The 15373-nt window shown below is 38.0% G+C and overlaps 2 protein-coding genes across 2 annotated transcripts; both read left to right on the forward strand.

Annotated features, from left to right (window-relative positions):
• Positions 1 to 2304: 2304 nt before the first annotated feature.
• Positions 2305 to 3450, forward strand: LOC126549601 (uncharacterized). The gene is made up of 2 exons (XM_050199212.1): positions 2305 to 2330; positions 2532 to 3450. The coding sequence occupies exons 1-2, from the start codon at positions 2305 to 2307 to the stop codon at positions 3448 to 3450; spliced, it is 945 nt and encodes a 314-aa protein (XP_050055169.1).
• A 1485-nt stretch (positions 3451 to 4935) lies between these two features.
• Positions 4936 to 5379, forward strand: LOC126549602 (uncharacterized). The gene has a single exon (XM_050199213.1). It carries the CDS (start codon positions 4936 to 4938, stop codon positions 5377 to 5379), a length of 444 nt encoding a protein of 147 aa, XP_050055170.1.
• The last annotated feature ends 9994 nt before the right edge of the window (positions 5380 to 15373 follow it).

Consider the following 15373-nt stretch of genomic DNA (forward strand, 5'->3'; position numbering starts at 1 on the left):
AGCTAGTAACGATAAAGACCATGAAGCTGACCTATAACAGTTATGATGACAAAAGAGTGGTACTAGATGATAAAATACATACACTGGCTCACGGTCACTATTCTATAGAGTAAGTTTTTTATTATATTTAAAAATTATTATACTTAAAATATTTATGATTTATAGGGAAAGTGAGGACGATGAATGACCAAACCAGTGGCCAGTGGCATCATGAATCAGAAAAAGATTTGATGAGATCGCTTCTACGGGAATGCATGTCTAAATACTGTATATATATATATATATTATAATACTATGTAAATAAATTTGTATAGTCTAGTTGTATATTGAAAATATTATCATGTTTGTAAAATACCATGTATATATATATTTTTGTTATATTGTAAAAATACCTTGTATATATATATATATATTGAAAATGTTAGGTGAAATAAAAAAACCAATGTTAAAATATTATTATGTTTATTACATGACAAAAATAAATAAATAAAAATATTGTATATATTTACAATTAAATTTTTAAGAATTATTTACAAACCATTTTCTTATAGCAAATACTTTATAAAATGTACATTGTTTAGGTTTGTACTCCATATGAAAAATACAGCAAGGTAATGTTTCGTCATCGCATATTTGATCTAATCGAGGGCAGCCCAAGTCTTCAATGTTGATGAGTGATACGTGCGGTATATACTCCATAAGAACTTGTTTTTTCTGTTCTCCTTTGACGTAAATGCAGTTGAACTTTAATGAATTCAATATTCTACTTAGCTCCTCGTATTCAACGTCGCCGTAATCTATGGATAGTTGATGATAATTACGTTCCAGCCACTTATAAGGCCTTCTACACACGGAGCTATTAAAAAAAAACTAAACTGTTTTGTGATTGAAATTACTAATCGGTTACTAACGCATTGGTGACTCAGATCCATACACGAGGCTACTAGTAACATACCTACTCGTGATCGAAACCTGTAGTTTGTTCTGAGTGACTATGGATGAAGGACGTTTTTCGTCATCTTTTTGCTACCATGGATGTTGACAGTGATTCTAGTGATGAAGAAGTAATAACAGCATACTACTATTACAGAAGAAATAAAAAAATAGAAGGTTTTGGGTTCATCCATACTTTGAAAAAAATTTTCATCACCGATTATTCATTGCTGCAAGAGAATTGAACCTTTCCGATACTAAATTTTTATGTTTTTATCGGATGTCAAAAGAAAGTTACTTATATTTGGTGAACCTGATTTCCCCTGCCATAAACAAGCAAAATACAGACATGAGAGAGTGCGTGAATGCCGAGGAACGGATATTAATTACACTCAGGTAAGTAACTTACTTTTTTATCTACTTAATGCAAATTTAGACACTTTATTAAAATGAGTAACATCTACCTATATCATTAGCATATTAGTATAATTTTTTAGCAATAAACATATCATTTTTTTTTCTTATATATGAAAACATTTTAATAATTTTAAAAAGAACATAAACAAAATATTATACTTTTTTATTACGGTTGGTTTACTGTTGATTTATTTCGTACAAGGCTTCATTAACTGCTTCATAGTACTTTTCAGAACTATTTTGGTTTATAGTTTGGAATGTGTTAGGTTGAGAAGTTTCATGAGCATTTTCATTCTGAGATATCAGTAGAATTTGTTGATCTGTTGAAGGCGTTGTGGATGAAGACGAGAATGAATGAATAGGTGTGAATGCCGAATTGTTTGACAAAATGTCATCAACCATCTGAAGTGATTTGCGCTTGAACAGCCGTACTTCTTCATCAGACATTTTCAAAAGATCAGGTAGCATACTAAGAAGAAACATTTTTAAAGATTCTGCTTTTGGATCTTGGTTAGCATTGACTGAAGAGTTCTCTGTTCTGGCTTTTTTTTTGCCTGGAAATATTCTAAAAATGCTTTGTCCACTGCTTCGTTTTTTAATCCACGTTTTTTGTTTGACACGTATGATGGCGAAGACTCAAATTGACTCGGAGTAATGTTATTATTATTCTTTTGGGGTATGTCAGTAGTTGAAGGTGTGTATAATGATGTAGAAGGCAATGGCGGAGTTGGCGTAAGATGTGGTTGAAATGGCGAAGATTGCTGTGGGTCAAGTTCGGAGTTGTTAAGGTCAATTTCATCAGATTGTTCAAAACTTTCCTTCTGTTCTGGGGGATTAGGAAGATTTCCAGAAGGCATACCTAACGCCTTAATATATGGAACTGTAAACTGCATAGCTTCTAACAAATAATATGCTTTTTTTGGTTTTGCTCCAGAACCACTTGGTGCTGGTTTCATGTTGCGCACAAAAACAGCACGAAGGTTCTTCCACTTATCTTTGCATTCAGATACTAAAAAAAAGATAACATTCAGAGTATTCATAATTTGTAATAACAATCTGGTTTTATGCTATTATTTTTACGCAAACCCGATTTACTACATCCCCCCCCACTTTTAATCTACTGTACAGCAGAGAGACACCGACTTGACTTCCTTTTTATGATTGTTTCTTTTATTTTACAGATACTTGGGTACTGGTGGGACATTTGCGTCAATTGCTGTTTATTTTGGTAGAGGAGAATCTACAGTTGGCGGAATTGTGACGGAAACAGTAAAAGTGATTTGGGAAGTGTTGGAAAAAACATTCATGCCAATACCAAGTACAGAGCAGTGGAAAGGAATAGCAAATCATTTTGAAACACTCTGGAATCTCCCAAATTGTATAGGGGCCATCGATGGCAAACATGTAAGAATTGAAAAATTTCCAAATAGTGGTTCTTCTAATTTCAATTACAAGTCGTATCATTCTATGGTGTTAATGGCTTGTTGCGATGCTGACGGGTTATTCACTATTATCGAAACGGGGTTTCCCGGAAGAAACAGCGATGAGGGTATATTCAGTGCCTCCGCAATGAAATATTGGATCCAAAATGCAGGGCTTAATATCCCTCCTCCCACACCATTAACATACGATGAAAACGATAGTCCGTTTCCTTATTACTTTGTGGCCGATGAGGGATTTCCGTTGTTGAAATATGTGATGAGATCATACCCAAAAAGAATTTTAGATAATGTGAAAAGAATATGCAACTATAGATTTAGCAGAGGGAGAAAAACCATTGAGTGTACGTTTGGGATGGCATGTGAAAAATTTGCTGTTTTGAATGGTCCTATTCGTATCAGAGATCCAGAAAATGTGAATTTGGTCATAAAAGCAGCTTGTATACTTCACAACTACGTACGGAAAAAAGAAGGACTTCAGTATACACCTACTTATTCTACAAGTTGTGAATCAAATAACCACATTGACGTAATACCTTTACCACAAAACTTGACTATAAACATAACCTCTTCTGCAGCTGCTCTTAGAAATTATATAGCAAACTATTTTCTTACACCTCAAGCATCTTTGCCTTGGCAATGGAAATATGCTATTAATTAGTTTTTGAAAATAATTATTTTTTTGTCTAATATTTTCTAATATTGTTTAACTATTTAATCACTTATTATCTACAAATTATCTAACCCCTATTATTATACCTATTTAATCATTTTAATCATTATTTTCTAGTTTGAAGTATAAAATATTTTTTTTAAGATTTTAACTATAATATAGCTATTTGTGATCAATAGTATGCCTATATTTAAATAATTAAAAACTGTAAAATCATAATAAAAAATAAGTTTCAATTGTAAAATATGTTTATTTATTTTATCAAAGTCTGATCGTCGGAAATTTCTATTTTTGTCATTGCGATGATGCGATAACAATCCGTCGCGACGGTCGCCCGGTGTGCACCGATTACGAGTATAATATTATTATGGTATAATATTAACAACAATTCGGGAATAAAGGCCTAATTACTAAACTAATAATATAATATATAGTTTAAAAATCCACGTATATTTATTTTTAATTAAATGTATTTATTAAATAATTATAATACTACATATTATTTACCTGACATGTTTACTGATCTTCCTACTTCACTCCAAGCTTTTTCTGTTTCATCCTTCTGGAATTCTCAAACGAAGAAAGTTATTTTTCATGTTTATAATTATTTCAAAACATTGGCTGGTGACAAAGGTAAGCCAGAAATTAGTAATTTTTTTCGTCAAACTCGTGAAATGACTGCTGAAGCGTGTGGCGTAAGTCTTGCTTGTGTTAAACGAGTTTGTGCTGAAGGGAAAAAATTATCTGTGGGTGAAAATCAACTAGCTGCCGAACCTTCTTCCTTTAAGTCTCCAAGGAAAACTTATAAACGTGCCAAACCTATGACCAACTTGGACGATTTTGACAACGAAGTTGTCAGAAGAACAGTTCATAGTTTTTATGATAATGGTCAGTATCCAACTAGTGCAAAAATATTGGGAGCGTTGCATGAAAAAATTAATTATTCGGGTTCACAATGGTCCGTGCGACATATTTTGCGTAGTTTGAATTTCAAATACAAAAAATGTAATGATGGGCGTAAATTTCTAATGGAAAGAAATGATATTGTTTGTTCTCGGGTTAAGTTTTTGAAAAAAATGAACGAGTTTAGGAGTAATAACGATACAAGGCCAATAGTTTACTTAGACGAAACATGGGTAAACCAAAATCATACGCGAGGACACATATGGCAAAACTTCGACAACACCGAAGGATTAAAAGTACCTATTGGTAAGGGCGGTCGGCTTATTGTGTGTCATGCTGGGTCACCTTCATTTGGTTTTGTCAAAAATTCAAAACTGGTTTTTCGTTGCACGTCGGGATCGCAGGCTGACTATCATTCTCAAATGAACGCCACCGTTTTTCAAAAATGGTTTATAGATATGTTGGGCATTTAGAAGAACCTTGTATAATTGTAATGGACAATGCCACATACCATTCTACCTTAACAGAAGAATATCCTAAGGCAAATACTCGAAAGGCAAATGTACAAAAATGGTTACAAGACAAATCTGTAGACTTTTCTCCAGTAGAGACATTAAGCGAACTACGGGAAAAAGTCAAATTGACGATGCCAAAAAAAAAAAATATAAATTGGACGAAATTGCACTTCAAATGGGCCATGAAGTGGTAAGACTTCCTCCTTACCACTGCCAATATAACCCAATCGAATTAATCTGGGCGCAAGTTAAGGGTAAAGTCGCGGAAAAAAATAACGCCTTCAAAATGGCAGATATAGAAGTGTTAGTAAATAGTGCTTTAGATGCAGTCACAACAGAAGATTGGGCAAAATGTGGCGATCACTGCGATAAAATTCAAGAAGACGATTTGGTAAAAGAAGGATTAAGAGATGAAATTTTGGAGCCTATTATAATGACAATTAATCCCGACGACAGTTCTACTGACGAAGACGATGATGAAGACGATATGATTAATTAAAAAAAATGTATTATATGTATTACTTGTGTTATTTGTATTTTATTATGTTTTATTTATTATAATAAATTAAAAACATCTACATTACGTCGTTTAAAATTACTTTATAGGCGGGAAAACAGTAGGAATAGGCGGAGTAACCCTGACGAAAAACACCCGCTTGGCGCGCGACGATCGCGGCTTACTTTTCGCCTCGCGTACTATAATAACAGTAAATGTACATGTATTATACAAAGAAAAGATTTCAAATATTTTGTGAACCTTAACATTACTATTTATTAACAGTAAAACTAAATTATTAATAATTATTTATAAATAAAACAAAACGTCAATATACTAAGTATTACTAAGTTACTGGTAAGTATGATCGTAGGAAGAATGTATGTTCTGTACTTCTTTGAATACCAACCCTGCTTTCAGAGATTTTTTTCATTAATTTCTATTCTTCCACTGAGTGATTCTACTCTTTTCTTTTTGGTCACAAATCGTTTTTGTCTATCTATATTCTTATTTGCAGGTTCTTTATTTCCTTCTTCAATTTCAATAATCTTTCGTTTTCCTTTTAATATTTGCAAGAAAGAATTGCTAACTTTATTCATTTCATTAATTTCTTGTTCGGTTATTTCGCTTTTACTGGTGATAATGGATGACAAAATTCCTATTCCTGCTTCTAATTTGCTTTTTATTTTAAATAACTGTTCTTATCCTTTGTCAGTATTATATTTTATTATTGCTTCTTCTATTAGGTTCATTTCGGCAGCAGGAAGAGGAATTTCTGTTGTTTGACACAAATTATTTTGAGTGTTTGATGACACAGAAGAAAGAATAGCACATGCATGAATATGTTTGCATATGTTGAGTATAATTATGTGATCACTACATTCGCAAGTATAATTATGAATGCAAATATTGCACTTCCGACAAACCAAACGACAGTCTTCAATGTTGCAAGTATCTGTAACGTGAATCACTTCATAAACCGTATTTGTTTCACTAGCAGCAGATATTTCCCATCGTTTATCATCAATTACTTTAATAGATTCAGGATTTATTTGAACTCCATTATTATGGCTCTAAATTATATTTTCTTCTTTAGCGGTATATTTATTTTTTACAAATTTTATGAATCTTTCAAAAATCTTGTTTCGAGTGAATTTCAAAATCGCATTTATACAGGTATCTAAACGTTTATTTTTTTAAGTTTGCCCCCGAGACGCTCGTATAACTGAGGTCTATATCATATTTGTTTTTGCTGTTATATATATACATGTAAGTAATAATAGATAATATACCTACTTCATTTTATTAATGTATATTTTTAAAAATCGTATTTTCCATATGATAAACACATCATCAATATTTTATTTTTAAATTCTTTATTTTTCTTCAGGTATTTTTACTAAAAACGTTTATATTTCTAACAACAATTTATCTTTTCTTTCTCATTAAAAACTTTATAGTTTTTCAAGCTGTTACATGCATTTCCATAGTTTTTAGCAATACAATTTTAATTTTTTTTCAGTTTAATCTCGCAATGGTCATAAGCGCTCATATCATAAGGAAAATTCAAACGAAGCAGTAAATGCTAAAAAAGCACGTTTACTTCTTGTACAGTCTCCCGGCTTTATCGAAATTTCGTCTTCTGCAAATAGAAAAGTCGTATGGTATTAGGTTAGGTTAGGTTAACCTTTTTTTTTTTTTAAAAAAATCCACCAAAGTAACTTGGAGGGGAATTCACCGTTAGGTAGTACTTCCCCCGAGTCACCGTGTGCCGTTTATTAAAAAAAAACAAACATACAAATTTTTTTAATGGAAGGTGGCAGGCTAGTCTCCTGCTCACGCTTCCTCACAATACTATGTAAATTATACAAACAAAAGAGGGGCTCTTATCCCCTCAAATATGCCGTTCAGGCTACAACAAAACTTAATTAAGATTTAAGGTCTAGGCTGTTCGCCCCTTCTGTAACGTTCTTCTTCTTCCTTGTGACTCAGCACTCGAGAGGAGAATTCAGCAACTGCGTCCCAGTTCGTCCGGCTCTTGATCATCCGCTCTACCATCGTACTTTGATCTAGTGCCCCCAGCACCCGGATGACATCCTCTCGTTCACTGCTCCAGCTCGGGCACACAAAAAGTGTGTGGTGAGCATCGTCCACTGCCTCTCCACAATGATGGCATATTTCAGAGTCCTCCTTTCCGATTTTACACAAATACTTTCCGAAACAGCCGTGGCCACTGAGGAATTGCGTTAGGTGGAAAGTCAGTTGGCCATGCTTTCTGTTGCACCACGATGGTACGTCCTTTATGAGGGACTTCGTCCACGAGCCCTTGGTTTCGGTGGCTAACCGAGTCACCCACCGTTCAAGCGTCTTCTGGCGCAACTCTGGGGAACTATTCGCTATGCGACTGTTTGCATCAGCGTCCAATGGCAATAATAATAAGGCCTCCTTCCGTAGCCAGTAGGCGTGAGTTCTCTCGACAACAAGGAGGTCGATAGGAGGCAAGGCAGAGATGATATTTGCTGCTGCGTAGGAAACCGTGCGGTAGGCGCAGCTGCTGCGCAATGCGGCTCGGCGTTGGACCTTCATTAATTTGTCCACTCGCGCTTTGGAATACTTGAGGTCCGGCCCCCAGACTGGTGCACCATAGAGGATCACTGAATGGATGACACTGACCAGAAGTTTCCTACGGCTTTCCTTCGGTCCACCTATGTTGGGCATGAGCCGGCTTAGTGCGGTAAGTGTTTTCTGCGCCTTGGTCGCCGTCGCATCAACGTGTTGGTTGTTATTGAGATTATCGTCTACGGTGATGCCCAGGTGTTTTATAGACCTCTTCATGGCTACCGGTGCACCGTTGAGCACTATGAAGGGGGTGTCTTCCTTGTACTTCCTCCTGAACATGACTGCTTCCGTCTTTTCAACCACTAAGGTTAGGTCGAGGGAAGAAATTTTGCTGGAGATGGAGCTCAGCGCCGTATTCATCTGGTCCTCGACAGCAGCGCACGTTTTGCCTTGCACAATGACCAGGGTGTCATCAGCAAAACCTATGACACTGACTCCCGGCGGCAGGCTAACCCGTAACACCTGGTCATAGGTCATGTTCCACAGTAGGGGGCCCACGACTGAACCCTAGGGAACACCCCACGACACCGCAACGGGAAGTTTCCCTTCGGAAGCTGCCGGGCAGGTTGCTACAGCTACGCGATCATTGAAATAAAACTGCAGCAGATTCCTCAGATAAGGTGGAATATCACAAAACATCAGCGCCTGCATGACGTGGTCCCAGCCGATCGAGTTGAATGCGTTACGGATATCCAGGGACACCGCGACGCACATATCCTTCTGGTTACCAGCAATCCGCGCTGTATCTTTAAGTGCGATGCCATCATCGCCTGTGGACAGACCTCGACGAAAGCCATACTGTGCATCAGATAGACCTCCCTTATTGGCTACTTGGAGCTCGAGCCTCTTCACAATTAAATACTCCAATAATTTGCCAACATCATTCAGCAGGTGCAGTGGTCGATAGGACGACGCTTCTCCCGGCGGCTTATTTCCTTTACGCAGTAAAACCAGTCTGGCAGTTTTCCACCTGCGGGGGAATATACCGGAGGAAATACAATTGTTAAATATGTCCCTTAGCCACTCAGGACAGGCCTGATGTACCGTGGCTAAGATGGCCGAACTTATGCCATCGGGGCCTGGGGCTTTCTTTCTGCTCTGTATTCGGGCTATGCCATCCTGTATTTCCTCGTGCGACAGCAGCGGAGGTGGTGCAACAATGCGGCAGGGTTTGCCAGGATCCTCGCTTCTGGTGGGGAATAGTTCAGATGTGACTTTTTCCAGCGTTTCGCGCTCCATGCGCAAGGTGGGAGAGGGCCCTCCAAGCTTCCTCATAACCAGCTTTTACGGCTTGCCCATGGGTCACTGTCGACGGTGTGGAGCAGCTCGTCCCAGCAACGTGACTTGCTTTTCTTGATGGCAACCCGGAGCGCTTTAATGGCTGCTCTAAACGCGGCAAGTGCATTTGCCTGGCGGCGGTTGTCGTCATCTGTCTGTTGGAATGCCTGTCGTGGGGCTCGACGGATGATCCTTCTAGTGCTGTTGCATTTCTTGCGAAGTTCGCTGATTTCGGCAGTCCACCAATGTACAGCGGTCTTGGTGAAAACAGCCTTGGCTGGTAGGGCGAAATCGGCCTAACCTAACCTAACCTATTCGGCAGCAGCAGTATCAGGGTGTATGACTCCGATTGTCGTTGGATGTATCCATTTAGCCAGCAACAGTCCTGTCCGGAACGCGTCAGGGTCAATCCCACCCGCGGTGTTCCAGCCAATGCTGGGCCTGGCGAACGTTTGAGGGGTCCGGGGTTGTCCCGTCCGAAAGCTGATGGACTCATGATCAGACCCGTTGTAGCTCCCTGAGAGGACCTCCCAGTCGTTTATGTCACCAGACAGGGATTCTGACGCGAGAGTGATGTCGATGACAGATTCGGCTCCCCACCCGGTGAAGGTAGGTTCTGACCCTGTGTTGACAATGATCAGTCCTAGGGAGTCCACAAATGCAGTGAGCTCGGAGCCTCTGGCATTGATTTCCCAGTCCCCCCCCCGCAGCGGCCCGAGCATTAAAGTCTCCGGCAATGAGAACTTTAACTTTGGCCTGGAGTCCACGGATGTAGTTCTCGAGCCGTTGCAGAAAGTCCTGGAAGTGGGCATCGCCGGGCGTGGTGAGACGTAATAGCTTACGACGTGGATATTGCTATTCAGTCTTGCTGCGACGAACTCCACGTCCTGGATAATACCCGCGACTGAAACTGCATTTCCAAAAACGTCGATTTCAGCACCTCCAGTACCAGAGTCATTTACCCATCCACCCGAGTCGTGTTTGATCCCTTGGGGGTCAGACGCAATTACGACGTCAACTTTCTCCTGAACCACAGCTTGATCTAGCAGGTTTTTAGCCTGCCAACAGTGGTTCATGTTGATCTGGTGGAAGTTTAAGCCTTCGTCGGATCCGCCTCAACGAGGCTCGCTGCTTCTTTATTAACATACTGGTTCACCGAGGTGTTTGGCGCATCTGTCACCTTGTCTGCAGGGCCAGCTCGCATTGGCCTACCTGGACCTTCTACTCTTCCGAGTCTCTCTTTGCTGGCGCTGGTAGCTGGACAGTCAGCTATGAGATTGCCCGCTTCCTTGCAGCGAAAACACTTCTTCCCCGAAGACGACGCAGTGCATACATTAGACATATGGCCCAATTCATCACACCTGAAGCATCTGACCTTCTTGGTCTCAAGTAGCTTCACCCTACACCTACCAATGCCAACCTTTATGGCACCAGCCGCTGCCAATCGGAGGGCAATGTCCATGGGAGCGGTGACGATAGCAACTCTGCCGCCTCCAGTATTTTCTCGAACGGAGATTGGGGCTAAGCTCAAGCCTTCGACAGCTAAGCGTATGTATTCAATCACCCTATCGTTCTACAACCAGTTTGCGATGTTTCGTGATTCGTTGTTCGTTCACTTGGGGCTTGCTCGCGTTGGCCGATTTCTTGGCACCTCGCCTTCTTCGGGGAGATCTGCGTCCTGCTAACATCTCGGCTTCATCAACCGCATGTCCCGATCTGCTATCTTCACCTGCCTGGGAGGAGGTCTTCCGGTTAAGCTCCCCTACTACCGCCCTTTCTTTCTGGCGCTCCTCTAGTTTCAGCAGCCACTCCTGCTGCTGCGCTTGCCACTCCGTCTGTTGCGCTTTCATCTGCTGGAAGGAGATAGTCTGCTCTTGCGCCATTTGCGCTACCTTGAGTTCCATTGACCGGAGTTGCGAGTTATCCCAGTTATTTGTACCCCAGGCCGGTTTTCGAGGACGGCTCCAGAGCCCTTTCTGAGCCTAAGGAACTGCCAGAGGAGCAGGCCTGTATCAGTCTGTACCAGTTCCCGATGCACATTCTTAGTGTTGTTAGCGAACTCGACCATTCCTTTTACAATGCCATGCATCATGGACAGCACTTCATCTTCAGACAACGCGGCTATGTCCACCGTCCTCTTCGCCTGACTCGCGTTCTCCACCACGGTGCTCCCAGCCGTATTGGTTGTCTCCGACGTAGCCATTGCAGTCGCCTCAGTGGCTTTCCGGCCACCGTTGAGAGCCTGCGTTGCACCCTCAACAGCAGTTGATTTACCAGCTCCATTGCTGGCGGTAGGGACCTGCTTCGGCATCCCTACACCTTTGGCGCCTGACGGTGATGACGACCCTTGGGGCGAGCGCCGTCCCCTAATTGCCGCCTCCTGAGTCTCCGAACCCCCTGAAGAAGTAACAATTCCTCTTTGTTCTGTACTGTCCATGTTGAAATTATTGGTGGCTAGGCCAACACTGCCGACGCCAGCCTCGCGTTGGTTGTCTTGGTTTCCGTCCGTTTGGCCTGATCTTCTGGGACACCGGGGGTTGATCGTTCCCCCGGTGGTGAGCTTGTCCGCGACCGCTTATTCGTCCAATTCCGAAGGGAATGGCTTATTTCGCGGCTATCCTGCATATCTGCAGGACTTTCCCCTATCCGCAACCTGGGGACGCCCCCGGTGGCATGCCCATGCCTCACCGGGAGGTTAGGTTAACCTAACCTAACCTAACCTAACGATTACGATTTATCCTCAAACGATAATAAATATTTGTTATCATTCAAAAAGTATACTTGTAAGTCGTAGATACTTGAAAATTTCACCAGTTATTATTTAGAATGGCATTTTCTTTACATGATTTAATTTTCAAAATATTTTGTTTTTTTTTAATAGGCATTTGAAATATTAATTTTTGTTTAGTTTTTTTTTTTTAAATATAAATATCGATACAATTTTTTTGCCGAATCAATATACTCGAAAATTAAATACACAATTCCTCATAATTTAGTCTTATAGTGATTCAAAAATTATAATAATAATTAGCACAATATATTTTTATTACCTTATTTTATTAGTTCAAATATTGACAAAACTTCGTCAAAATCATGAATATTTTCAAATTATTTTGTAGGTATACGTAATTCATAAACAATTTTGTATAAGTAGCCAATTGTTGAAAATTGAATACAATATTTTCCATAAATTGGCTTACAATAATTTTAAAAGAACTTAAATGTTGGTGTATTCAGGCCATTAAAACATATTAAACTACCTTTTTTCACCAACCACTGGTAATTATATCCTAGGTTGACAAATCATCTTTGTTCAGAATCGTTTTTCGTATACAATTACACCTATCATTTGATTGATTTAAATTTAATACATCAATTTTTTATAGTGACTTACTGTACAACAGAGGGTTAGCCACTTGACCACTTTTTTAGATAATATAGTATATAACTTTTAAACTTTTGAATATTTTAGGGTGCAGTAAAAAGGGGTAGAAAACCCCATGTTAACGAAAATTTAATTTTTGAGGCATTTGTAAAGAGAAAACATGAAATTATAAATGAACAGGGTTTAATTAGTCCAGTATCAAGTAATGTGTGGAAAGTTTTATCTGAAGATTTGAATTATAAACTTCCTTCAAATTTATTGTATATTATGTTTTATGAGGATAGACATGAATGGAAATCTCGTTTGATTAAATTACTTGGATTGGAAGATCATGTGAAAAATCCTATAGAAGTTGATCAATGTTCCTCATCAGATACAGAATTATCTTTGGAATCTAATAAAGATGAATTTATTAAAAAGCTATTTAAAATAAATATTCCTTTTAATGTGTTCACTCAAATTAAACCTATAACTGTGACTTATAGATAAAAAATCTGGATACAGATCATATGACATACTCCCACCAGGCATTTAGACAGATACAATCAATGATATATTTTTAAAAGAGCATAAGCTTCCATGTAATTTCATATATAAAAGAGGAAAAGTTAGTCGTGATTCTCGGAAAAGTGAACATTATATTTGGTTCTGTGCTAAGTGTAAAGATTGTGGGTCTGAAATGGAAGGATGGTCAGACACGGAGCCTAAAGGTGGTGAATCACTTATCCTTAGTCTCCATACTAACGACACTAGAGGCACCGAAACAATGTATGATATTAAGCGGACATTAAAAGGTTTTAAACAAAATATGGTTGGGGAACAATTGTCATCAGATTTTGGATCTAATTGGAGAAGAAAAAATGTCAGCGATTTGGAATTTGGATGTACTTCTCCACCTAATCTTTATACTCTAAATACTTTGAGCAAAGCTAAGCAGCAATTTAAAGATGTTTCATTAGGAATTGTGGAAAAATGTCCAATAAAATCTCTCGTTGAATACAAACATAATTCAACTTATGCTGGATCAATATATAATATTGGTATGGATCCATTTTTTGTTTATTATTGATCCAATCATCAAATTATTATTTACAAAGATGAAGTAAAAAGTTATTGTAGATTAGCCATAGATGGTACAGGTGGTTTAGTACAAAAAATTAAAAGAACAAGTATGAACATATCATCAATAATATTTTTCTTTATGAAGGAGTAATAAATACGGGTTTTGGACAAATTCCAGTAGTCCAATTGGTGTCTGAAAGTCATGATACAGACAATATATTCAATTGGTTATGGCGTCGGAAAAAAATGGTAATTCGATGTCCGCACGAAGCAGTGTGTGATTATTCACTACCAATACTGGGTGCTATGTCTCGTGCTTTTTGTAACGTATCCTTAAGTGAATATGTTGACAAATGTTTTTTATGCTTAAATACATCAAATAAAAATTTACCATCCTGTTACATAAGAATAGATGTTGCCCATATGTTAAAAATATTTGGTAGACTTAAATGTTTGAGTGGAAAAAATAAATATTTAAAAGTGTTCTATGTTAGTTGTCTCAGACTCCTTTTAGTATCAAAAGACATAGATGATTTTCGTGAAATTTTAACAAACATACTTACTGTTTTATTAAGCGAAACTGATGGATGGTTAGATAAATTTTGTACAAAACCTAATCCTTCAGCACAAAGTAGGGTCTATTTAGTAAATCGTATAAAGGATATACCAATTCAAGACGAAGTACAAGAAATAAATTTCGATTTGTTAGACGATGTTGCATTTAACGAAGACTCTGAAGAAAATGTGGCTTCTGGTTTCAATGAACGTCCAAATCAAATTACAACATTTCTAGAAGATGTATTAAAAACAAGTAAAGATAATACTGAACAAAATGTAACCGTTTGTCCTCTCATTCACTTCCAGAACTGACCACTGACATTATACGTATATGTAAGCACTTCCTTCTTTGGACGTCTGTCATGCAATCATTGTTTAATTCCCCGTATGATATTGCTACTTCTGCATCCGTCGAAGAGGACTTTAAAGAACTAAAATGCCATATTCTTCATTTTGAACGTAAACCTATGACGGTAGATAGATTTGTTATAAATCATTTAAATAGCATAAATAGTAATGCTCGACTATTCAAGAGTTCCCAAATTCGAAACTCAGCAAAAATAAATAAACAAGAAATATCAGTTAAAGGCCAGGATACAAAAAATACATGTTCAGTTGAGAAAACCAAACCACTTGATATCATAAATGTTCAAAATGATGATTGTATTCAACATGACAAAGATATATATATACCCAGTGTTTCAAAGTCAATATGGGATATTAACGACTCGTTTTACGAAGAATTTGACAAAGAAATAAATGGCATACTGCCAAATGTAGTCTCTGACAAAAAACCAGAAGAAAGTGAAAGCAAAAAAGCTGACAGTAAATATTGTTGTATACAAGATGAAATATCTGATGACAACTCAATTACCCTTTCAACTTCTCAGTCTGATGAAGAATATGAAAATTGGCGTGGACTTGGTGGTGAATCTCAAGAAATACATTTTAATGATAAACCTAAAAGACAGAGAATAATAAAATATATTCAAGCAAATAGAGATATCGAACTTTCATTTAATAAAAAAAAAACTAGATCAAATTTCAACTCATTACTATTGAATGGTAATTTATCATCAATAGTTTACATGGCAA

Source organism: Aphis gossypii, chromosome 2, assembly GCF_020184175.1.
Source record: "Aphis gossypii isolate Hap1 chromosome 2, ASM2018417v2, whole genome shotgun sequence".
Classification (NCBI taxonomy): Eukaryota; Metazoa; Arthropoda; class Insecta; order Hemiptera; family Aphididae; genus Aphis; species Aphis gossypii.